The sequence below is a fragment of the Bison bison genome, unplaced genomic scaffold, assembly GCF_000754665.1.
Source record: "Bison bison bison isolate TAMUID 2011002044 unplaced genomic scaffold, Bison_UMD1.0 scf7180017864286, whole genome shotgun sequence".
NCBI classification, from domain to species: domain Eukaryota; kingdom Metazoa; phylum Chordata; class Mammalia; order Artiodactyla; family Bovidae; genus Bison; species Bison bison.
Genome location: NW_011494858.1, coordinates 2447238 through 2471847, shown reverse-complemented (window position 1 = coordinate 2471847; position 24610 = coordinate 2447238). Strand labels below are relative to the sequence as shown.

Here is a 24610-nt window from a genome sequence, read left to right as displayed (position 1 = left end):
CTCCGTCCATGGGATTTTGATGCAAGAATACTGAAGTGGGTTACTTTACTGGTCCCCCTTTAATTCTTTGGGATATTATAATTTCTAAATTCAGTTATTGTGGTGGGTTCTGTAAGTAGTAGTTACAAGACTTTTGATTAATGGTCATTTTAAATGTGGCTCTGAAAACTCACATGTATCAGTGGGGTAAAGTATGTAATGTGGGTATTATACTAGATATTCGGGTTGTTAATAAGTACCAGCTGATCAAATTTGTAAAGTATTATAGCCAGGAAGATTTTGTATGTTGTACAGTTTTGCCCAATTCTTTAAGACTTCCAGGCTGGAGTTCACTATGATGGGGCAGGATTTTAATTTTCTGGTCATACAGTCTCTTAGGCTATAAGCAATCAAGTTTATACTTACTAGTCTTACTAGTTCTTACTGTAATTTCTTGAGTGCTCCTTCATACTCCCCCAATCCTCATAGAAAATTTGAAGCATAAACAAAATTAGAGAAAACAGAAAATTGATCTCCCGTATACCTATCATCCAGAGAAGGCAATGGCACCCCACTCCAGTACTCTTGCCTGGAAAATCCCATGGACGGAGGAGCCTGGTAGGCTGCAGTCCATGGGGTCGCTAAGAGTCGGGCAAGACTGAGCGACTTCACTTTCACTTTTCACTTTCATGCATTGGAGAAGGAAACGGCAACCCACTTCAGTGTTCTTGCCTGGAGAATCCCAGGGATGGGGGAGCCTGGTGGGCTGCCATCTATGGGGTCGCACAGAGTCGGACACGACTGAAGCGACTTAGCAGCAGTAGGCAGCAGCAGCATACCCATCATCTGGAGAAAGGGAAGGCTACCCACTCAGGCAGTCTGGCCTGGAGAATTCCATGGATTGTATAATCCATGGAGTCACAAAGAGTCAGACATGACTGAGCAGCTTCCACATATCCATCATGTCTTTAACAGCTGTCAGTGCAAAGCTAGTCTTGTGGCATAGCTACATGGTACCTCTTTCTTTTTGTCCTCTCCACCCTGCTTTGTTGGTTGTTGTTGAAGAAGAAGAAACTGTTTTCTTTTCTCCAGTTTTCCACAGTCAGGATTTGCATTCCGTTAATGTTTGTTTTAAATCATGTCCTCAGTCCCCAGTAGTATTTCCTGTGAATTGATAAGTGGGTCCAGGGACTTAATTACATTCAGAATCTACTCCACCTCACCTTGCCTCAGGCAAAACTATATTACAGATGGTGTTCTGTATAACTTAATACTCAATTAAAAATTTAAAAACCGAGCAGTGTGAGAATGTTTCCATTTTAACTTTTCTTTAAAGCATCATCTTATACTAAAATAGGGCACAGGTAACTGAAGGATATTTATAACCAGGGCCACTAGATGTCTCCCACCTACTCTTTGTCTGTGCCATGCACAAAAGGTAAGTGTGACTTCCAGAACTCCAGTGCTTTGTACTGACCCCTGAGTGTCCCAATCCCCAAATCTGTTCATTGCTCTTTATTTTCAGAGACAGGTAAGTAGAAATTGACTCTGAGAGTTTAATAATTTATGGTTTTTTAAGTTTTAAAAGTTTATATGAGCATTGTGTTTCTGTACTTACAGTTTTCATTATACTTGTCATTAAAAATTTTTGTCACTGAGAATTTTTAAAAAATTCTTATATTTAAAGAGCTTAGTTGGCAAACATTAGATAGGATTTGTTTTTTAAAATTGTATTACAGGAGTTTCCTATGATTTTTCAAGTTATTTCCTAATGTTTTAACTTCCTTCCTGAAAACGCAGTTTCTAAGCTCTGAGAATGGGGACAATTATTATACACCATTTTTTCCTTGATAGTTCTTTAAAACAGATTTTATGTTCTGTTTATGTTTTATGTTGAAGGCATAGTGAGTAATATTCTGCAGCTCTGGTGTGGATAGGTTCCTTTGTACCTGCTCTGGACAGTCATCCTGTAGGCCAGCTTTGCCGACAAGAGTTGTTTTCGGTCAGACAAAGCCTAAAGCCTGTCTGAAGAGAACTCCTGGTTCATCTACTGCCGTGATGTCTTCAGACATTTCCATCCAGAGACTTTGCGGGGGATGCCTTAAAAACACACTGCAGGAGAATAACACTTTCAGCTTAAAAAATAAGTAATGTATAAACAGATAATTTCATCCCATTCTTACCCTCACCTCATTCTCTATCCATCCCTTTTAGGTGGGAAGTTTAACACAATTTTTTCAAATTTAATATATTCTAGAACACATTTTTCTTGTAACACCTTTTAATATCTCAAAAGTACATAACTAGGAACAAGATTTGGGATTTGCTGGTCAGAAATATTCTTTTTTTTTACTGATACAGCCAGTCCTCCATATCTATGGATTATGCAGAGGGGTGATTGTACCACATACATTTTTACATAAAGGATTTGCACATCTGCAGATTTTGGTATCCACAGGGTGGGGTGACAGTTGTCTTGGAACTAGGCCCTCGTGGATACTGAGGAACAACTCTGTGTTAAGAAACAACATTACTTCTGATTAGAATTGCATTTCTTGATGTTCTACCTTGCATAATGCTTATTATAATGTCTATTGTTAATTCTAGGGTTTCATTTTGATTTATTTTGAATAATACTTGTACTCATGTATTAATTTAGCATATAGTTATAAAATGCCTATTAAACACTGCTAAACTCCACAGAAGGTACATGAATAAACAAAAAACTCCAGCTAAAAAAGAAATCATAATCTAGCTAGGTGGGGTGTCACAGGCATGTTTAGCAGTCATAATTAGGGAGAGCTGTTGATTAGAGGGACTTTCCTGGTGGCTCAGTGATAGAGAATCTTCCTGCCAATGCAGGAGATGCAGTTTTGATCCCCGGGTCGGGACAATCCCCTGGAGAAGGGAATGGCAACCCACTCCAGTATTTTTGCCTGGGAAATCTCATGGACAGAGGAGCCTGGCGGGCTACAGTCCTTGGGGTCGCAAAGAGTCAGACATGACTGAGCGTCTAAACAACAACAATTGATTAAAGACACAGAGCCTTGGATGAAATGATGTGGTCAAAAGTAGTAAGCCATCACTCGAGAGAGATGCAGAAAAGCTGCAGGAGAGAAGCCGTCCTAGCTGGGGCTTGGACTAGTGTGGGTTTGGTGTTTCACAGGTAGAGGTGGGAGGTGCCAAGGGAGGTGGCCAGTGTGAGCAAAGGCACTGGCACAAGTAGACATGAGGCACAGAGAGAGCAGCAGGTGGTGCTTGATGGGAGGGTGGGGCTGGGAAGCGAAGAGCCCAGCAGGTGGTAGGTTTGGAAACTTAAGTTTCCTGTTAAAGAGATTAGACTCCCTGAGACCATGGGAATAGCACAGTGAAGACTGTGCTTTAGAGAAGTTACTGTGGCCACAATATTCGAGATGGGAGTGCCAAGGCCATGCAGTGATTCAGGTGAGTGGTGCATGGTGAGAAGGTCTGGAATTAGGGCACAGTGTGGAAGCAGGGGACAGGGCAGCCCCTAGGCTGTGTCCCACATTGGTAGAGGATGGGCTCAGAGGTGGCTCTGGTTGTTGAGGGCATAGTTTAAACATAAATGTTATTCAACAGAAACATGAATTAATTGCTATAAAAATTAATGTTAGTTAAATTTCCTCCTTATTCTTAGTTCTAGAGCCAGTACAAAAGCCTCATGAAGGTCCTGGAGAAATGGGGAAACCAGTCGTCATTCCTAAAGAGGATCAAGAAAAGATGAAAGAGATGTTTAAAATCAATCAGTTCAATTTAATGGCAAGTGAGATGATTGCACTCAACAGATCTCTACCAGATGTTAGATTAGAAGGGTAAGTACCTAGTGTGGTCCTGATGGTATTTAATGTGAATGAAAAGTATGTTCTGAATTCTCAGTAAATCACACATCAGTGTTGACTATTCTTGAAATGAATGTTACATCACTGAGTTACTTCTTACCACCACCCCCCACTTAAGAAATAATGCTGATAAAATAATATCTCAAGTTCTAGAGATCATTGGGACCATGTGTTTTAGGCTTTGAAAGATAATTGTTTATCTTGATGGATTTAGTAGGGATTTTAAACCTCATTATTACCAAAGCATTTATATAGTCAATTTTATAAAGGATCATTTTAAGTTGTGTGTATCTTAAAACAGTGAAGTATGCAGTCATAAGCATACAAATTAGTGAATTGCTACATACATGTTATCTTGTCTAATCATCGTCCAAATCAAATTATAGAACATTTTCATCACCTCTAAAAGTTCTCCTATGTTCCTTTCTGGTCAGTACTCCCAGCCCCAGGGGCAGGCATTGTTTTGATCTCTAAACATAGATTAGCTTTGTCTTTCTTTGAGCTTTTTATAGATGAATCTACACTGCTTATAGTCTGGTGTCTCTGAGATCCATGTTGTTGCGTGAATCAGAAACATACTGTTTCCATGGCAGTGTGGTGGTTTGTTACGTGAATGTACCATAGCTTACACACTGATAGATATTTGGGTTGTTTCCACTTTTTCGCTGTTATGAATAAAGGCTAAGGTGATATTTCTGTGAATGTTTTAGGAAGACCTAGGCTCTCATTTCTATTTGGTGTATATATTGGGGAAAGGAATAGGGTGTACACTTACATAGCTTTAGCACATTTTTCTAAGATGGTTGTACCAACTTACACTCCTACCGGCACCTAATGTCCAACTGTGCCATATGATACAAGGTATCTGGACTAGAGGACAACAGGCGCTGTTAAAAGCAAGGGAACTGTGCAGGGAAAGGTGGATAAAGTGAACATTTTAGCTGTTGAGACCCCCTTAGCCTTCTGTGGCTCACAGTAATGCTAGCAGCTGAACTTTATCCCTCCAGGCAAGAGATTGGAGGATCTTTTTCAACAGAATTGGACTAGCCCTAGAGAAAAGGAAAACAACTGCAGACACTGACATCAGAGACTCCAATTTAATGACAGCAGCCTGATCACGCCAATGAAGGAGACTCATAGTCAGAAAGCCTCACATACTGAGAGCTTACAGTCAGTTTTTTGGCCTTCCATTTTTAATAATAGATAACCAAGAAATACTAGACATCACAGAAAACTCTCAAACATGGAAAGTGTAGTTCAGAACTTTAAGCAGCTTGGAGGAAGCAAAGACTGACTCTTCAGTTAAAATGCCACTACCTCCACTAACTTTGTTCGTAGTAATACTTCCTAAGGCCCACTTGACTTCACACTCCAGGATGTCTGGCTGTAGGTGAGTCTCCACACCATCGTGATTATCCGGAACATTAAGTCCTCTTTTGTACCATTCTTCTGTGTATTCTTGCCACCTCTTCTTAATCTTTTCTGCCTCTGTTAGGCCCTATTCCTGTTCTTTATTTTGCCCATTTTTGCATGAAATGTTCTCTTGGTATCTCTGATTTTCTTGAAGAGATGTATAGTCTTTCCTATTTTATTGTTTTATTTCTTTGTGTTGTTCACTTAAGAAGGCTGACTTATTTCTCCTTGCTATTCTGTGGAACTCTGCATTCAGTTGGGTGTATCCATAACTTTTTCCTTTGCTTTTCACTTCTCTCCTTTTCTCAGTTGTTTGAAAGACCTCCTCAGACAGGAGGCTTTCTTGCATTTCTTTTTTCCTGGGGATTGATTTTGGTCACCACCTCTTGTACGGTGTTTCAAACCTCCATCCATAGTTCCTCAGGCACTCTTGTCTATCAGATCTAATCCCTTCCATCTATTTGTCACTTCCACTGTATAATCATAAGGGATTTGATTTAGGTCATACCTGAATGGCCTAGTGGTTTTCCCTACTTTCTTCAATTGAAGTCTGAATTTTGCAATAAGGAGCTCATGATCTGAGTTGCAGTCAGCTCCCGGTCTTGTTTTTGCTTACTGTATAGAGCTTCTCCATCATTGGCTGCAAAGAATATAGTCATTCTGATTTCAGTATTGACCATCTGGTGATGTCCATGTGTAGAGTCGTCTCTAGTGTTGCCAGAAGAGGGTGTTTGCTATGACCAGTGAATTCTCTTGGCACAACTCTGTTAGCCTTTGCCCTTCTTCATTTGTACTCCAGACTAACTTGTTACTCCAGGTATCTCTTGACTTCCTACTTTTGCAATTCAGTCCCCTATAATGAAAAGGACATCTCTTTTTGCTGTTAGTTCTAGAAGGTCTTGTTGTTCATAGAACTGTTCGACTTCAGCTTTTTTGGCATTAGTGGTTGAGGTATAGACTTGGATTACTGTGATGTTGAATGGTTTACCTTGCAGATGAACCAAGATCATTCTTTTGTTTTTGAGATTGCACCCAAGTACTGCATTTTGAACTGCTGTTGACTGTGAGGGCTACTCCATTTCTTCTAAGGGATTGTTGTCCACAGTAGTAGATATAATGGTCATCTGAATTAAATTTGCCCATTCCCATCCATTTTAATTCACTGATTCTTAAATGTCAGTGTTTACTCTTGCCATCTCCTGTTTGAGCACATCAATTTACCTTGATTCAGGACCTAACATTCCAAGTTCCTGTGCAGTATTGTTCTTTACAGCATCAGACTTTACTTTCACCACCAGATACATCCACACCTGGGCATTATTTGCACTTTGGCTCAGCCTCTTCACTCTTTCTGGAGCTATTTCTCTGCTCTTCCCCAGTAGAGTATTGGATACCTACTGACCTGCAGGCACAGTGCCCATCTTCCAGTTTCATATCTTTTTACCTTTTTTTCTTACTGTTGATGGGGTTCTCAAGGCAAGAATACTGAAGTGGTTTGTCATTCTCTTCTCCAGTGGACCATGTTTTGTCTCCTGCAGAGGCATGAACCAACAGTGGCCTGCCTTCTGGTCAGGGGTACTGGCAGCAGCAGTCCTGGGAGGCATGGCCTGTTGACTTAAGTCCTTTTGCCATTAGCCCTATCACAGAGCCTCTGTCTCTGTCATGGACACTGCAGACTCCAGGACTGGTCCACCTCAGGCCAAACTACAGGGAGGGACCACAGCCCCATCCATCAGCAGAAAATTGGATTGAAGATTTACTGAGCATGAACCTGCCCACCAGAGCAAGACATGTTTTCCCAACAGCCAGTCCCTCCCATCAAGAAGCTTGCACAAGCCTCTTATCCTCATCCATCAGAGAGCAGACAGGAAAAGCAAGAATGCAATCCCATGGCCTCCAGAATGAAAACCACAGTCACAGAAAACTAACCAAAATGATCACATGGATCACAGCCTTGAGTAACTCAATGAAACTATGAGCCATGCGGTGCAGGGCCACCCAAGACAGTTGGGTCATGGTGGAGAGTTCTGACAAAACATGGTCCACTGGAGAAGCAATGGAAAATTAGTAATAATTACATAGAAAACCATCACAAGAAAAAAAAAAACTCATTAACTCCATGGAGTCGATATTGTGAAAATGACTATACTACCAAATGCAATCTACACATTCAGTGTGATCCCTATCAAAGGCATTTCTCACAGAACTGGAACAAAAAATTTTACAATTCATAATGAAACACAGAAGACCCCAAATCGCCAAAGCAATCTTGAGAAAGAAGAATGGAGCTGGAGAAATCAACCTTCCTGACTTCAGACTATACCACAAAGCTACAGTCATCAAGACAGTAGGGTACTGGCACAAAAATAGAAATATAGACCAATGGAACAAGATAGCCCAGAGATAAACCTACATGCCTACAGATACCATATTTTTGGAGGCAAGGAGTCAAGGATATTAGACAAAAGGAGGCAAAAATATTACAGTGGGACAAAGATTGCCTCTTCAGTAAGTGGTGCTGGGAAAACTGCACAGCTATATGTAAAAGAATGAAAGTAGAGAACTTCCTAACACCATACACAAAGATAAAATGGATTAAAGACCTAAATGTAAGACCAGAAACTAAAACTCTTAGAGGAAAACAGAACACTCTGTGATATAAATCACAGCAGGATCCTGTATGACCCAACTCATAGAGTAATGGGGATAAAAACAAAAATAAACTAGTGGAACCTAATTAAATTTAAAAGCTTTTGCACAGCAGAGCAAACTATAACAAGGTGAAAAGACAACCCTCAGAATGGGAGAAAATAATGGCAAATGAAACAATTGACACAGGGTTAATTTCCAAAATATACAAGCTGCTCAGACAAGTCAATACCATTTGAAAAACAACCCAATCAAAAAGTGGGAAAAAGACCTAAACAAACATTTCTCCAGAGAAGACATACAGATGGCTAACAAACACATGAAAAGATACTCCAGGGAAAATTTTTCTAAACAGTGGTTCACAGAAGGCAGTCATGGTTTATCATTACATGGCACAGGTTTGAATAAAGTCAGAATAAGGAAACCATTGAATACTGTGCCTATAAAAACTCAGGGGCTGGAGAGTATCTGTTCATCTAGCAAACTGGTTAGGTGGACATCAGTCAAAAGAAGCTTCATTATAAACTTAGATTTTCACAAACTGTACTTTCTGAATAATTTAATAGTTATTGAAGCAAGCTAGGTTTCTCAGGGAAGTCTCAGATTCAGTGATGTTTAAAAGAACCTTAACTATTACTGTTTATAGGAGAGTTATTTTTGTACTTTAATAATTCCCCTAAATACATCACTGCTATCAATACATTTTATTAAATGTTTTTTAAAAGTCTTTTATGTGGTTCTTGAAGATACTTTTATTAATGAATAGTCTTTAATTGTATTATAAGCACTAGTTTTTGCAGAGTGAACAACTTTATGATAAGGAGATCAGTGTTTAAATGATGTGATACTTAGGCTTGTACACCAAATTTGGGGCTTAATGAGAACTCTCAGACTTGAAAAACTCTTGCTTTGTGCTGGATTGCTAGTCCAGCTGCTTAAAACAGTCTGGCAACCACTGGGTCTCTGTGGGACTAGGCTGCTTCCAGGTGGAAGTGGCACAGAATCACTACTACTGCTGAAGAGCCTTTTTTTCCCTTAAACCTTCTTATTCCATCTGTGTGCTTTTATTCTTTGTTTAAAAACATTCTGAAAAGCTTTTTATTATGGAAATTTTCAAATATATACAAAATAGAGATAATAATGTGAGCCCTAATGTATTCATCACCTTCAGTAATTCTTAAAAGTTGTATTGTGTAACCTCATTTATATCCTCTAAGATGTCCTGCAGCAATCTCCATCTCCTGGCATTTACTCTCTGGATGTCTCTTTCTATGTTGTGCCAGGGTTGATCTGTATGACCAGCAGAACACAGTACAAGTGATGGAGTGTCATCTTCCAGTGTCATATCTTTCTGCCTTTTCATAATGTTCATGGAATTCTCATGGCAAGAATTTTGGATTGGGTTGCCATTTCCTCCTCCAGTGGACCACATTTTTTTTTTTTTTTTTAAACTTTACAATATTGTATTAGTTTTGCCAAATATCGAAATGACTCCGCCACAGGTATACCCGCGTTCCCCATCCTAAACCCTCCTCCCTCCTCCCTCCCCTACCCTCCCTCTGGGTCGTCCCAGTGCACCAGCCCCAAGCATCCAGTACCGTGCATCAAACCTGGACTGGCGACTCGTTTCATACATGATATTATACATGTTTCAATGCTATTCTCCCAAATCTCCCCACCCTCTCCCTCTCCCACAGAGTCCATAAGTTGTTAGAAGTATTCACTATGACCCATCTGTCTTGGGTGGCCCTGCAAGGCATGGCTCATAGCTTCACTGAGTTATGCAAGCCCCTTTGCTACAAAAAAGCTGTGATCCATGAAGGGGAGGTTATAAAATACACTGTGGTTCCAGTTTGGTCTTTTATTTCACTTGGATCATTGACTCTGGGGTCAGCCAGCTGACATGAGAGGAGTGGCGCTTTGGAGAATCCCACACTGTTTGTGGATTTGGGGGATCAGTCAGGTAAGTGAGATGAGCAGCAGATTCCCCAGCCCCAGACAAAGACATACCATTTGTAAATATTACAGTATTTATCTCTGAAAGATGGGACTCATAGAATCAGGGGGAAAAGGAAATCATGGTACCATTTTTCATACCTCAAAATATATTAATAGTGAGTGATTCCTTGGTAACCTGAAATACCCAGTTTGTATTTACATTTCCTAGTTATGTCATATATTTCCCTTTTTAATAGTGTTTATATCAGAATTGCAACTGGTAGGTATCTCTTTCAAGTCTTTCTCAGTCTGCAGGTTCCCTCTTCTTTTTTACCCTCATGGTTTATTATTTGAAGACCAGGTAAAGTGTCTTATGGGCTTCCCTTGTGGCTCATCTGGTAAAGAATCAGCCTGTAATGCAGAAGACCTGGGTTCAATCCCTGGGTTGGGAAGATCCCCTGGAGAAGGGATAGGCTACCCACTCCAGTATTCTGGCTTAGAGAATTCCATGGACTGTATAGTCCATAGGATCTCAAAGAGTTGGACATGATTGAGTGACTCGCTCACTTTCAGTGTCTTATGTCCTTCCTGAGCCTGCATTTTGCTAATTGCATCACTGGTACCATTGATTGTTCCTCTCTTCCCTGTAGATTGGTAAGTTAAAGGTGTTTTGTACCAATATCCTTGAAGTCAAGTGAGTTGTGGCTTATTAGACAGGTCTATTATTTGTGCCATTGGGCTTCCCAGGTGGCTCAGTGGTAAAGAATCCTCCTGCCAATGCAGGAGACTTGGGAGATGCCAGTTCAGTCCCTGGGTCAGGAAGATCTCCTGGAGTAGGAATTGGCAACCCACTCCAGTATTCTTGCCTGGAGAATCCCATGAACAGAAGAGCCTGGAGGGCTGTAGTCCAAAGGGTCTTAAAGAGTCAGAAGCTACTAAGCATGCAAATGATATGTCCCATCAGTCTGTGTTCTCTCATTGAAACTCCTATTAGCCAGGCTTTGGACTACTTGCATTGATTCTCTTAGTCCCTTTTATTTTTATCTTTTCTCATCTTTCTGTTCTACTTCCAGGGAAAACTCTTAGGCTGTCTTTCAGCTATTCTTTTGAATTTCTTTTATTTGTTAAATTTTTAATTACTAACTGCTTGCCATTGTTTTCTGACTTCTTAAAAATAGACATAAAACCCTGCAATTTACTTTTTTTATTCATGGAAATATTTGTGAGATGTTTAGTATAACAATAGCCTTTTCATCTTTCTAGTTTTTAAAGTAATTTTAATTTGGTTTAAAAAATTATCAGTCCCATGTGGCAGGCTGCTGGTAAGTGCCTCAGAGAGATTGCTATAGCCCAGGACAATTGAATCAGGCTCAAATCCAGGTCTTCTGACTTCTTATTCCCTTTTTCTCGACCTAATTACTGAAAGTTATTTTTTTTCCCTCATTTTGTTAACTATTCCTTCTAATATTAGATAAAATTCTGGAAACAGATCAAAATCTACAGAATTTTGTTTTCTCATTTCAGATAAGGTTCTTTTAGATGATTTTGATGAACTTCTGAAAATTGCTCTGCTTACAGTTTTTAAGACCCACAGTTTTGTATTCTTTCAGGTGTTTGCACTCACTTTGTTATAATTCTGTAAATAGTAGTTCCAAGGCTGATGTATTTTTTGTTTCAGTTAAGTAAAATTTTGTAAACAGTATTGTAATATAATCATTACTCTGTTATTGTTTTGGCTGTGCTGCCTTCATTCCAGTGAGTGGGCTTCTCTGGTTGGGGTGCGTGGGCTCTAGAGCACGTGGGATCTTAGTTCCCTAAGCAGGGACTGAACCTGCTTCCCTACTTTGGGAGGCATATTCTTAACCACTGGGCTACCAGTGAAGTCCCAAATCTTACTCTTTGTATCTGTATCCTCTTAGAGTGTGGTTTTCTACCTGCTTCATGAAATGTAAATTTTTTTGTTTTACAAGTCTAGTGAGTTCCCTGATTTTTTATCTGTTGCCCTAAGACATACATGATATAGTTTTAAAAATGTTTTAAAATACTTAAAGTTTCTTTTGCATTTTCCATTTTTACTGGTGATCTCTTAACTATTAATCTTTTTAAATGAAATGGTCTAAACATTCAGAAAGCTGTAGGAGATAACAAAGCTTTGTACCAACCCCTAACTTTATTGAATCTCAATAAGTTGCCATATTCTCTTCGTATTTTGTTTTTAGCAGTAAAACTTTACTGCTACAGTTGAAACCATTTGTGTATCCCTCCCCAGTTATATTCCATTCTTCCCTAACTATAGGTCTCATTTTTTGCATTTATCATTGCTGCATGTCTTTCTGTCTACCTACCTAAATAATATATAGTATAGTTTCATAGTTTTAACAAATGCTAGTACAGCATATGTACATATTCTTCTACAACTTTAAAATTGTTTTTGTTTAAGCATTGATTTTGAAATTTGGCCATGTCATTACATGGAGTTCTAGGTTATTCATTTTAACTGCTTTGTAGAAGTCCATTGTGTGGATATGCATCACAGTTTACTGATTGTGCTTTTACTTAAGGGTATATATTTTAAAGTTACAAAGTATTTGTAAATATCCTTTTCAAGCCAACATGTTATTACATCTCTTGTACAGATGTAAAAGTTTTCTCTGGAACAGTGCTTTCTGAATATAGGTTGTGGGACTTCTCTGGTGGTCCAGTGATTAAGACTCGGAGCTTCCAATGTAGGGGGTGCAAATTCGATCCCTGGGTGGGGAGCTGTGATCCCACATACTGTGTGGTACAGCCGAAAAATAAAGCAAATTAAAACAAATAAAAAAACCTAAATTGCAGGTCATGACCCTTCAGCTATTAATGGATATGAGATCAATTTAGAAAACCTTAGGCCTTAAGTTTTGTTTTTTTTTTTAATGGTATTTCGTACACAATGTGAGTACCTGTTAGCATTTTAATTAGTGAAATAGAAGATATCAGAGTATGTTTAATGTAATAAGTTTATTTTTCATTAATCATTGTTTCAGAATATATGTTCTGGATTACTGTAAAATGTATTTGTTACCATGGATTATGGTCAGTTTCACAGAGATACGAAATAATTGTGCTGAGAGGAATCCGCTTTAAATTTCATAGGGTTTTTTAAAAAATTGCTCCCACTGTGGTTTCACCAGTTTATGTTTTCCAGCTGCAGTGGATGAGATTTTCATGCAGAGTATAGGAGTGTCATGAGTAAGATTAATAGAGGCATAGTCAAGGTGAAGAACTTTTCAAATTCTGATTGTATATTTAAGACGGAAGCTATCAATGCTGACAGATTGGGTGTAGAGCAAAAGAAAAAAAAACAGACCTGATGAGCTATCTGAATTATAGTGATAGTTTTCATATAGTGATAATTTCTTGCCAAGATGGAAAGAAGAGGAGAATAGAAATATGGGAATAGAAATCAAGAATTGTTAGCACAGATTTATAAAATCCTGGCATTCAGGGGAGAGGTTGCAGCTGGAGTCACTAAAGGAACAAGAGAATTTAAAGACACAGTGCTGGTTAAGATATCCAGCCATTGTCCACCAGGAGTGGATGAGGTGAAAAAGAGGTTAGGGTTCCAGCTGTCAAAGATAAGAAAAGAAGGAAGATCTAGCAAGAGGCTGAGGAGAGGTGAAATAACGTCTCAAGGAGGAGCTGGCCAACTATGTTAAATCTGCTGAGAGGTGAAGTAAGGTGAGACGTCTAAATTGACCAGTGGATTTCAGTGTGTGGAGGAACAGAATTGTTCCTTTGAAGTAATAGGAATGAAATCATGATTTAAAAGAATGGGGAGACTTTCATTCTGTAGTGGCTGGTGGTCTGGACCACCTCTCCAGTTGAATATATAGAGAGTTGGGAAAAAATACATAAAAAGCACCTGCTTGAAAATGTCCCGAGGTTAGAAGGCAGAGATGAGAAGGTAGTGGAGAATTTCAGAGCCAAAATCTGAGAGAAGATGGAACCCAGAGAAGTGAGCTTAGAGTTTGGAGGCTGCCTTTACCTAGAGGCATTTACTGTATCTGGAAGATATATTCTGAGAAACTAAAAAGTGCTTTTGAGAGGAAAGAAAAGTAATCAGGAGCAAGAGGGACTTGGGAGGTGCCCACTGTGTTCCTATTTCTTCATCTGAGTCATGAGCATTTGCTGTGTGATAACTCATTCGCTCTAAATTTATGTTGGGTTTTTTTTACACTCTGTTATGCTTCACGTAAAATCAACATAAGAAAAGAGTGGGAGAAGCTCAGTGGGAGGGGAAGCAGTGGAGACAGCAAGTACAGCAGCCCTTTTGAGATGTAGTAGGAAAAAAAGAATTGGGGCAGTAAGCTGGGGGGATCATGCAATCAAGGGCAAATAGTACAACACGTTTCTATATTGATAGAAATGATCCCATTGATGGAAGTTTGGGAGAGTTATGGCAAGAGCACTGAATTTGAGTAGATGAGAAGGAATGTAATTGGTTTCAGACAGGAACAGGGATAATTCAGACTTTCCCGGTATAACAGGGAAGAGGCTCAATGTTTATGATCACAGAAACCTACAGGATGGTCAGTGTGTTGATGAAGGTATGGAAATCCTCATCTGATGGCATTTTTAGTGAAATGAGAAACGGGTTACACCTGTGTGTGAGGAGGGTGGGAAACGTATTGGGACTCTGTGGAGATGAGCAGTTTGAAAGGGTTAACTGGGAACGGTAATGGGAATACTAGCTCGTGCCAGGAGCCTACTTGAGGTTTGTGTTTGTAAACTGAAAATGAGACCAGTCACCATGCTCATATGTTTTCTGTATTAATTCAGCAGCCCCAGTGCAAAATCAGCAGAAAGTTGGATTTAGCGAGGATTGGGATAATGCCAAGCTAGTGAGATAGACTAGGGAGAGATACAAGGTGATGAGTATAATAAAGGGAGAACATGAAGAGGGTAACAGCGAGTGAGAGGGTGGAAGGGTCTGGATTGGAGATCCCAATGAAGGATGGTAAAGGTCTGGGATTATTGGAGTAACTGAGTGGGAATAAACCTGGATGTCGGGGGAAGGGAGGAGGGCTGGGAGGTGGAAGAGTAATGGTGACCAGAGATTGGGATGCTTAAAATGGAGAGTATCAGTAATGATGTGATTTAAGGGAATAGCGTGAACGCAAGTGGGTGAGATATGGTGGAGGAGAGCAGAGCAGAGCACAGATCTGAGAGGCCAACTATTGAAAAATCGACTTTGTGGAAACTAGAATGACCGAGAGTATGATGACAAGACTAGTGACAGAGTTGGTCGGGAATGTGACAGATGACTGGACAAGGGTGGATTGGCAGCTTCTGGTAGCAGTGTCTTTAAAGGACCTGAAACTTCTTCAGGAGGAGGGAGGAACATACTCTTGAAACAGCAGTGAGGAACAAGGGAGGTATTTACCCCCCACCTCCAGCCTCAGTGATACAGCGATGTTGAAAAAGGCCAGCCTTCTCTTGAAAGAACACTCAGGAAACAGTATTCTTCGGAGATATTTTAATTAGTGTAGGATATGGTGGGAATATTCAATGAAAAGATTGTGAATATAAGGAATTTTGCTAATGACAGTAACCATGAGTTCCAGAGAACACAGTGGAAAGGTTTACAGAGTATGATCTTTAGTTAGCCAAATCACAATTAGAATTTGGGTAATTCATGATGAACTGGAAAGCTTGATTTTTTTGTTTTGTTCATAGCATTATCTTAGGTACCTCATGATTTTAAAACATTTTTACTAGATCTGTAATTATGTATCCTCATTTTTAATTTTGTTTTTCTCTTTTTTCGTTAGGCAGTCTTGTTAGTGGTTTGAAATTTTTATGTTTTAAAAGAGGAGTAGTTTTTCCTTTTTGCTTATCCAGTTTTAAAAAATTTGTTCTCTATCTTCTATTTTGTGTTTAATCTGTTTTTTCACTTCCTTAATTTAAATGCTTAACCTGTTAATTTAAAACATTTTTGTTTTGTAGTAAATTCATCAAACACTAAATTTACATCTTTGAATCAAGTCAGTGCATCCTGCTAGTTTTATGTGTAGTGTGTGCTTGCTGAGTTGCTTCATTTGTGGCCAGCTCTTTCATCCTTATTCATTGATAAGTAGTTTGTAATTTCCATTTGATTTCTCTTTAACCCAGGATGACTTAGAAGTACATTAAAATTTTTCTGTGTACATTTCATTTTGCCTTCTGGTTTTCTCATTTTTTATTGATTCCTAGATTAATGATCTGTACATAAAGATGATCTTTTTGAAATGTGTTGAAACCTCCTTTGTGATCTAGAAAGTGCAATTTTTTTAAGTTGTATTAAAAACTTCCACTGTGATTATGGATTTGACAGTTTCTCTGGTGGCTCAGATGGTAAAGCGCCTGCCTACAATGCAGGAGACCCAGGTTTGATCCCTGGGTTGGGAAGATCTTCTGCAGAAGGAAATGGCAATCCACTGCAGTACTCTTGCCTGGAAGATCCCATGGACAGAGGAGCGTGGTAGGCTACAGTCCATGGAGTCACAAAGAGTCAGATACGACTAAGCGACTTCACTTTCTTTTCTTTCTTTCTATATCATTCTGTTAGTTTATTTTTCAAGGTTGATGCATTGGATGCATTTAAGACAATTTACCGTGTGTGTGTGTGTGTGTGTGTGTGTGCGTATGCACATGTATTTTTTAAACTCAGCGTTCACTGTATCTTTATTGACTTTCTTCCTCCTGATTTTGATATTGTTATGTCACTTTTAGTTTTCTGATTTTCCTGATGCGTCTTTTTTCCCTTTTTTATTTATAGCCATCTGTATAATTTTTGTTTTAGGTGTACCTCTATTAAATGGCTGAATTTTATATTTTTAAATCACTCGAATAATCTTTGTTTTTAATAGTTGAGTTTGATGCATGTGCATTTATTGTGACTATTGATATATTTAGACTTCTTTAAGGCTGAACCAAATAAAATTGATATTCATTTTTGACTTATAGAAATGATAGCTTTATAAAAAGTTCAATCTAATAAATCATATTTTGTTTACCATCTTTATTTTTTTCTTCCCTGCAATACTAATTGCTACATTTTCAACTGGTAAAATTTTCAGTATTCATGTTTTTCTGTCACTTGGTTTGGAAGCTGCATGTTTTATTTTATTCCTTTAATGGTGAGATCTGGGCCCGTTGTAGTCTGTCAGGGTGTAAATTTACCTGTGTGCTCAGTGTATATAGTGTCCTTTTGATCCGAACAGTCATGTTATTTTTCACTTTTAGGACATTTCTAGTTTTAATCTCAAATTTTGTGGTGTCTCTGTGCCCTCCAGTCTATTCTTCTGGAACTGCTACTGTGCACATACTAGGAACTTCTTAATCTACACTTAGTTTTTCTCACTTTTGGAATTTTATCTAGATGAATTTCTCATAAATATCTTGATACCGTCAAAGTCTGGGTCTGCTGTTTACTGGCTTTGTGGCTTTGGACAAGTTCCTTGACCTTTCCATAACTCAGGTTCCTTATCTGTACAGTCAGGACACTTAACAGGGGTTGTTGGAAGACTCTAGTGCTTTGAATACTCGCTGGTCTAGGATGCAGAGAAGGCCTCTGTCCAGAGAATGAGCTCTCCATCCCAGTGCAATTCTCAGGAAAAGGCGACTCGAAGCATGCTTTTCCATCTTCACTCTTTTTTACTCTTCACTGTCTGGCTTCTGAAGTGTATTCACAATGCCCTGTTAAATGAAAACTCTCAGACTGATAGTTAAGTACCCCTCCATTGAGCTGGACAAAGCTGGCCAACAGGTGCTTTTCAGACCAATTCCCCAGAGGTGGAAGAGGAGTAGTGTGGGGCATCGCCTAGAGAGCAGCCTTTTCGCCCCCTTATCTGAATCCAGAAAAGCCTTGGTTGTCTTACGAGGCTTAACTCCTCGTATAGCTGGAGTGTCAGGTCACCTTGCAGCAGAACCTTTACCACCTTATAGGATCTCCAAGGACACGTTTTTAAAGGCAGCTGTAGCAAAGAAGAACATTGTTCCAGTGTCAAGAAGAATTCAATAGAATTAACACTCAAAGAAAACCTTTGTAATGTGTAATCTTAGGGAAGAAGATTAACAAGTTCAAGGCATCTAATTTGGCAATTCCATCCTATATAATTAGTCTCAGATGATTAAGAACTAACAATAATACTACTTATTGAGTGTTTATTATGTAACAGGGGCTATACACATTACTACCCTGGTGGGTAGTATGCCGTTTACAGATGGGGTAACTCTCAGACCAGAAGGAGCTTCTCTTAGGGCTCTTGCTTTGTGATTCTAGTGCACACTTCCAGTTCTGGAGTTGCCTTTGAGTGCAGCCTGGCTAATACCAGAAGGAGAAAAATGGAAAACTCACCACTGGTTGGATGGAACTTCAAATTACCATCTCCTTTGCCAGTTGACCTGCTACCATTCACATTTCAGTGTCCTGTCAAACAGCTGCTCCATGCATTCTGTCCAGGAGTTATGGTTTCACCCACTGGAAGTAACAGAGTGGCATGCACTTATTCCATCTTTCCTGGAACCAGAAAATATACCCATTTAAAGTGTATGATGCAGTGATTTTAAGTATTTATTAATAACTGCAGTAAACTTGCAGAGTTATGCTGGTATCACCACTCTTAGAAAGTTTGTTGTTCAGTTGCTCAGTCATGTCTGACTCTTTGCGACCCCATGAACTGCTGCACACCTGGTTTCCCTGTCCTTCACGATCTCCTGGGTTTGCTTAAACTCATGTCCATTGAGTCCATGATGCCATCCCACCATCTCATTCTCTGCCACCCCCTTCTCTTCCTGCCTTCAATCTTTACCAGCATCAGGGTCTTCTAAATGAGTCGACTCTTCGCATTAGGTGGCCAAAGTATTGGAGCTTCAGCTTCAGCATCAGTCTTTCCAATGAATATTCAAGACTGATTTCCTTTAGGATTGACTAGTTTGATCTCCTTGCTGTCCAAGGGACTCTAAAGAATCTTCTCCAGCACCCCAGTTTGAAAGCATCAGTTCTTTGGCACTCAGCCTTCTTTATGGGCCAGCTCTCACATCCATACATGACTACTGGAAAAGCCATAGCTTTGACTATACAGACCATTGTTGGCAAAGTGATGTCTCTGCTTTTTAATACGCTGTCTAGGTTTGTCATAGCCTTTCTTCCACGGAGCAAACTCTTTTAATTTTGTGGCTACAGTCATATCCACAGTAATTTTGGAGCCCATGAAAATAGTCTGCCACTGTTTCCATTGTTTCCCCATCTATTTGCCATGAAGTGATGGGACCAGATGCCATGGTCTTAGTGTTTTGAATGTTAAGTTTTAAGCTACCTTTTTCACTCTCCTCTTTGACCTTCATCAAGAGGCTCTTTAGTTCCTCTTCACTTTCTATTATTAGGGTGGTGTCATCTGCATATCTGAGGTTATTGATATTTCTCCTGACAATCTTGATTCCAGTTTGAGCTTCCTCCAGCCAGCATTTTGCATGATGTACTCTGCATATAAGTTAAATAAGCAGGGTGACAACATATAGCCTTGACATACTCCTTTCCCAATTTGGAACCAGTCTGTTGTTCCATGTCCAGTTCTAACTGTTGCTTCCTGACCTATGTACAGTTTTCTCAGGAGGCAGGTAAGGTGGTCTGGTATTCCTGTCTCTTTAAGAATTCTCCACAGTTTGTTGTGATCCACACAAAGGCTTTAGCATAGTCACTGAAGCAGAAGTAGATGTTTTTCTGGAATTCCCATGCTTTTTTTTATGATCCAGGGGATGTTGGCAGTTTGAGTTCTGGTTCCTCTGGCTTTTCTAAATCCAGCTTGTACATCTGGAAGTTCTAGATTTACCTACTGTTGAAATCTATCTTGAAGGATTTTGAGCATTACCTTGCTAGCATGTGAAATGAGCACACAATTGCACTCACTTGGAAAATTTTTATTCACCCCAAAAAAGTCTGTGGTGTGCATTTGTAGTCACTCTCCATTCCCACTCTCAGCCCCAGGTTAAAGTTATCACTAATGTGCTCTATTTATGTAGACTTGCCTTATCTGGCCATTTCATATAAACGGAATCACATAATATGAAGTCTTTGTGTCTGAGTCCTTTGAGGATAATGTTTCTGGGATTCTCCCAATTGTGGCATGTCCCCTTTGTTCCTTTTTATTGCCCAGTGTTATTCAGCTGTGTAGATGTTACTTCTGTCACCAGTTGATGGACATTTGAATTGTTCCCCTTTTTTAGCTATTATGAGTAATGTTACTAAGAACATTTGTATATAGGAGTTTGTGTGGATGTATGTTTTTGTTTTTCTTGGGCAAATTCCCAATTGCAGCGTCTTATAATACTCTTTATTTAAGAAATTGGCAAACTATTTTCCAGAGCAGCTGTACCATTTACACTTCCACCAGCAGTGTATGAGGGTCCTAGTTTCTCCACATCCTTTCCAGTGCTTCTTTTTTACTATAGTCACTTTACTGGGTGTGTAATTTTAATTAGGGTTTCTCTAATGATATCGGGGTTCTTTTTATGTACTTATCAGCCATTTTTATATCTTTAATGAAATGTCTTTTCAAATATGTTGCCCATTGTAAGTTAGATTATTTGATTTCCTGTTGCTGAGTTGCATCAACTCTTTATATATTCTGGACAAATTATAAATATCAGACATGTGATTTCAAAATATTTTCTTAATTTGTGGCTTATGCTTTCCATTTCCTTAATGGCTTAATGGTACCTTTAGGTACAGAATGTGCTCATTGGCACAGAAAAATTTAATTTTAATGAAATCATATTTATTGGTTGTCTCTTTTATGGATTGTGCTTCTAATGTCACATCACACTTTATGGAACAAGACTGGACTCCTCCCTGCTAATGTCAGAAGCAACAAAGGATGCCTGCTCTCTACTTCTTCTCAAAATTGTACTAGTCCAAAACTCAGAAGTGCACTGTGGGTACAGGAAGAGAGCCCCAGAAGTAGCCCTCTCTGGTCTGAGATACAAAAAGAGGGTCTCTTAAGGTTCGCTTCTTTTAACTTTTTTTTTTCTCCAATCTTCCCTATACTCTCAGCCCCTAGGCAATATTGTCAAGGCACACAGCCCTGAGAGCAGTGGCCAGGGAAGCAACTAAACATCTGAGGAAGGGAAATCCTCTCTTTGACTAGAAGAACTCTGGTCTCCAGAGCATGTGTAGAATTCCCATTGCTTTTCTTTTTCTGTCTCCCACAGTTTGACCTAAAACATAGATACAGTCTTGGGAAATATGCAGCAGAGAGAGGAAACTAATTCCTCATTCTCTAGCTATGTTGGAAGACTCAACATAAAAGATGTCAGTTCTCCAGTACGGGGATTCCTTAAAAAACTAGGAATAAAATTACCATATGGCCCAGCAGTCCCACTACTTGGCACATACCCTGAGAAAACCATAATTCAAAAAGACACATGAACGCAGTGTTCACTGAAGCACTTTTTACAATAGTCAGGATATGGAGGCAATGTCCTGACATGGAAGCATAGATGTCCATTGACAGATGAATGGATGAAAGTTGTGGCACATATGTACAATGGACTATTACTCAGGCATAAAGAGAAGTAAATCTGAGTTAGTTCTAGTAAGGTAGATGAACCTGCAGCCTGGTACACAGAGTGAAGTAAGGCAGCATGAAAAATATCATCAGATCAGATCAGTCACTCAGTCGTGTCCGACTCTTTGCGACCCCATGAATCGCAGCACACCAGGCTTCCTTGTCCATCACCAACTCCCGGAGTTCACTCAGACTATGTCCATCAAGTCAGTGATGCCATCCAGCCATCTCATCCTCTGTCGTCCCCTTCTCTTGCCCCCAATCCCTCCCAGCATCAGAGTCTTTTCCAATGAGTCAACTCTTCACATGAGGTGGCCAAAGTATTAGAGTTTCAGCTTTAGCATCATTCCTTCCAAAGAAATCCCAGGGCTGATCTCCTTCAGAATGGACTGGTTGGATCTCCTTGCAGTCTAAGGGACTCTCAAGAGTCTTCTCCAACACCACAGTTCAAAAGCATCAATTCTTCAGTGCTCAGCCTTCTTCCCAGTTCAACTCTCACATCCATACATGACCACAGGAAAAACCATAGCCTTGACTAGACAGACCTTTGTCGGCAAAATGTCTCTGCTTTTGAATATGCTATCTAGGTTGGTCATAACCTTCCTTCCAAGGAGTAAGCGTCTTTTAATTTCATGGCTGCAGCCACCATCTGCAGTGATTTTGGAGCCCAGAAAAATAAAGTCTGACACTGTTTCCACTGTTTCCCCTTCTATTTCCCATGAAGTGATGGGACCGGATGCCATGATCTTCGTTTTCTGAATGTTGAGCTTTAAGCCAACTTTTTCACTCTCCTCTTTCACTTTCATCAAGAGGCTCTTTAGTTCTTCTTCACTTTCTGCCATAAGGGTGGTGTCATCTGCATATCTGAGGTTATTGATATTTCTCCCAGCAGTCTTGATTCCAGCTTGTGTTTCTTCCAGTCCAGCGTTTCTCATGATGTACTCTGCATATAAGTTAAATAAACAGGGTGACAATATACAGCCTTGACGTACTCCTTTTCCTATTTGTTGCTTCCTGACCTGCATACAAATTTCTCAAGAGGCAGATCAGGCGGTCTGGTATTCCCATCTCTTTCAGAATTGTCCACAGTTTATTGTGATCCACACAGTCAAAGGCTTTGGCATAGTCAAGAAAGCAGAAATAGATGTTTTTATGGAACTCTCTTGCTTTTTCCATGATCCAGTGGATGTTGGCAATTTGATCTCTGGTTCCTCTGCCTTTTCTAAAACCAGCTTGAACATCAGGAAGTTCATGGTTCACACATTGCTGAAGCCTGGCTTGGAGAATTTTAAGCATTACTTTACTAGCATGTGAGATGAGTGCAATTGTGTGGTAGTTTGAGCATTCTTTGGCATTGCCTTTCTTTGGGATTGGAATGAAAACTGACCTTTTCCAGTCCTGTGGCCACTGCTGAGTTTTCCAAATTTACTGGCATATTGAGTGCAGCACTTTCACAGCATCATCTTTCAGGATTTGGAATAGCTCAACTGGAATTCCGTCACCTCCACTAGCTTTGTTTGTAGTAATGCTTTCTAAGGCCCACTTGACTTCACATTCCAGGATGTCTGGCTGTAGGTGAGTGATCACACCATCGTGATTATCTGGGTCATGAAGATCTTTTTTGTATAGTTCTTCTGTGTATTCTTGCCATCTCTTCTTAATATCTTCTACTTCTGTTAGAGCCATACCATTTCTGTCCTTTATCGAGCCCATCTTTGCATGAAATGTTCCTTTGGTATCTCTGATTTTCTTGAAGAGATCTCTAGTCTTTCCCATTCTGTTGTTTTCCTCTATTTCTTTGCATTGATCACTGAAGAAGGCTTTCTTATCTCCTTGCCATTCTTTGGAACTCTGCATTCAGATGCTTATATCTTTCCTTTTCTCCTTTGCTTTTCGCTTCGCTTCTTTTCACAGCTATTTGTAAGGCCTCCCCAGACAGCCATTTTGCTTTTTTGCATTTCTTTTCCACGCGGATGGTCTTGATCCCTGTCTCCTGTACAATGTCACGAACCTCATTCCGTAGCTCATCAGGCACTTTATCTATCAGATCTAGGCCCTTAAATCTATTTCTCACTTCCACTGTATAATCATAAGGGATTTGATTTAGGTCATACCTGAATGGTCTAGTGATTTTCCCTACTTTCTTCAATTTCAGTCTGAATTTGGCAATAAGGAGTTCATGATCTGAGCCACAGTCAGCTCCTGGTCTTGTTTTTGCTGACTGTATAGAGCTTCTCCATCTTTGGCTGCAAATAATATAATCAATCTGATTTCAGTGTTGACCATCTGGTGATGTCCATGTGTAGAGTCTTCTCTTGTGTTGTTGGAAGAGGGTGTTTGTTATGACCAGTGCATTTTCTTGGCAAAACTCTATTAGTCTTTGCCCTGCTTCATTCCGTATTCCAAGGCCAAATTTGCCTGTTACTCCGGGTGTTTCTTGACTTCCTACTTTTGCATTCCAGTCCCCTATAATGAAAAGAACGTCTTTTTGGGGTGTTAGTTCTAAAAGGTCTTGTAGGTCTTCATAGAACTGTTCAACTTCAGCTTCTTCAACTTCAGCATTACTGGTTGGGGCGTAGACTTGAAAAATATCATATATTAATGCATACATATATATGGAATCTAGAAAAATGTTACTAATGAACTAATTTGCAGGACAGGAATACATAGACACATACATAGACACGTAGGACACAGAGAGACTTGTGGACACAGCAGGGGAAGAAGGGATGAAATTGAGAGAGTAACATTGAAACATACACATTACCCTATGTGAAATAGATAGCTAGTGGGAACTTGCTGTAAAACACAGAAAGCTCACCCAGTGCTCTGTGACAACCTAGAGGTGGGATGGGGTGGGGGGTAGGAGGGAGGTTCAAGAGGGAAGGGACATATGTATACTTACGGCTGATTCACACTGTTGTATGGCAGAAAGCAACACAACATTGTGAAACAGTCATCCTCCAATTAAAAATGTTCTTTAAAAACAGATGCATAGTAGCCCCTCAAAAAAAGATGTCAGTTCTCCTCAGTAGATGTTCGGTGAAATTCCATTCAGAATCCGAGCAAGGGATTTACATTTTTATTTGAAAAGGCAAAAGAAATAGAATAACTAAAATAAATTTGAAAATGATGAATAAATTTGGAGGAAATACATTACGCAATTCAAAGCCTTTCTGTAAAGCT

The 24610-nt window shown here is 39.6% G+C and overlaps 1 protein-coding gene across 1 annotated transcript in view; it reads left to right on the top strand.

The window, feature by feature from the left end:
• Positions 1–24610, top strand: part of GALNT1 (polypeptide N-acetylgalactosaminyltransferase 1) — an 80767-nt gene that overhangs the window by 19753 nt on the left and 36404 nt on the right. Inside the window, exon 3 of the mRNA XM_010849755.1 lies at positions 3638–3812. Coding sequence (XP_010848057.1) covers positions 3638–3812 — 175 coding nt within the window. The remainder of the gene's footprint in view (positions 1–3637; positions 3813–24610) is intronic.